The following is a 1,216-nucleotide window of genomic DNA, read 5'->3' as shown; positions in this document are numbered from 1 at the left end:
AGTGCATGTCTACTGGGACCAATGGTGTCAGGCGTTACTTTCTCTGAACAGTGCATGTCTACTGGGACCAATGGTGTCAGGCGTTACTTTCTCTGTGACGTTACAATCTTACTGCTTTTTTCCCCCATATCTGTGGATCAACTGACCATCTGGGAATTACATTGTAATGCTTTAAGAGTGATGATCATCAGCTGAACTACTACAAATTAGGTCCTGCTGCCAGTTTCAATCATGTTCCTTAACAGGCGACCAACTTAAAAACATGAATTTGTCCAATAAGGTCTCATCTTTGATTATTCCTGTTGAAGTTAAATGTGGAAAGAAACGTTTTTTTTCCCAGGCCAGAAACAAATTGAAGTGAGAATGCCTTTCCTTCAGACAGCAGAGTGACAGCCGCTGGCATGACCTCTGTGACCTTTGCCTCTTGCAGCTGACCGTCATCTGCGAGAACAACTCGTTCCGCCTGGTGGTGAACGGGATGCAGGCCCACAACTACAAGCACCGCTTCACTCCGCTGCAGAGCATCAACGGCCTGGAGATCGGAGGAGACGTCCAGCTGACCTCCGTCATCGTCTAGGTTCTGATCTAGAGGAGCCAACGGCCATTAAACGCTGGAACCTGCTGCCGTTAAAGCAGCATGATGTGGAATTCACTGCCATCTAGTGGTCAAGATGTAGATGGCAGCCAACTCACACCAATAAAACGTGTCATGGTTCACTGTGTCGGTGTTTTTTTTGTACTGAATGAAGATGCAGTGGATTTTGTCATTCTGGCGCCTTAAAGAAAAGATGGCTGCCTCTCCGATCCCCCTTTATTATGTTACCTTTTATTTTATTTTAACCCGTAAAGCAGCGGTGGATGTTTGCTGCAGTAATCGGGACTTCCATGGTTCTGCCAGCAGGGGGCATAAAAACACCTCGTTTGTCGCCACCTCATGTATTGAGATGATTTTCTGGATAAATAGCAGCTTTTCTGTTCCTTCAGGTCACTAATGAGCTTTTCTCCAGAAAGTTTAATAACTGAACATTTTATCGCGTAAAACTAAATCCTTAAGAAACACAGTGATCAATAAACATCCTGGACGGGAAGAACAAACTTCTCATTTAGTGGTTAAGCCAACTTTGAAAGCATTAGCACATAGCATTAACACACTAGCATTAGCACACTAGCATTGGAACACTAGCATTAGCACACTGGCATTATCACACTAGCATTA

The 1,216-nt window shown here is 44.3% G+C and overlaps 2 protein-coding genes across 2 annotated transcripts in view; one reads left to right on the top strand and one right to left on the bottom strand.

Annotated features, from left to right (window-relative positions):
- The window catches only part of LOC103460061 (galectin-7-like), a 3,277-nt gene extending 2,557 nt beyond the window's left edge, over positions 1-720 (top strand). The window contains exon 5 of the mRNA XM_008402046.2: positions 431-720. Within this exon, the coding sequence (XP_008400268.1) occupies positions 431-577 (147 nt within the window). The 3' untranslated portion in view covers positions 578-720. The remainder of the gene's footprint in view (positions 1-430) is intronic.
- Positions 1-1,216, bottom strand: part of LOC103460059 (arf-GAP with coiled-coil, ANK repeat and PH domain-containing protein 2) — a 14,844-nt gene that overhangs the window by 1,964 nt on the left and 11,664 nt on the right. The gene's annotated exons all lie outside the window — the stretch shown is intronic.

This window comes from Poecilia reticulata, unplaced genomic scaffold, assembly GCF_000633615.1.
Source record: "Poecilia reticulata strain Guanapo unplaced genomic scaffold, Guppy_female_1.0+MT scaffold_159, whole genome shotgun sequence".
Classification (NCBI taxonomy): Eukaryota; Metazoa; Chordata; class Actinopteri; order Cyprinodontiformes; family Poeciliidae; genus Poecilia; species Poecilia reticulata.
Note: the sequence above shows the minus strand (reverse complement) of the source record. Positions and strands in the feature narration are given on the sequence as shown.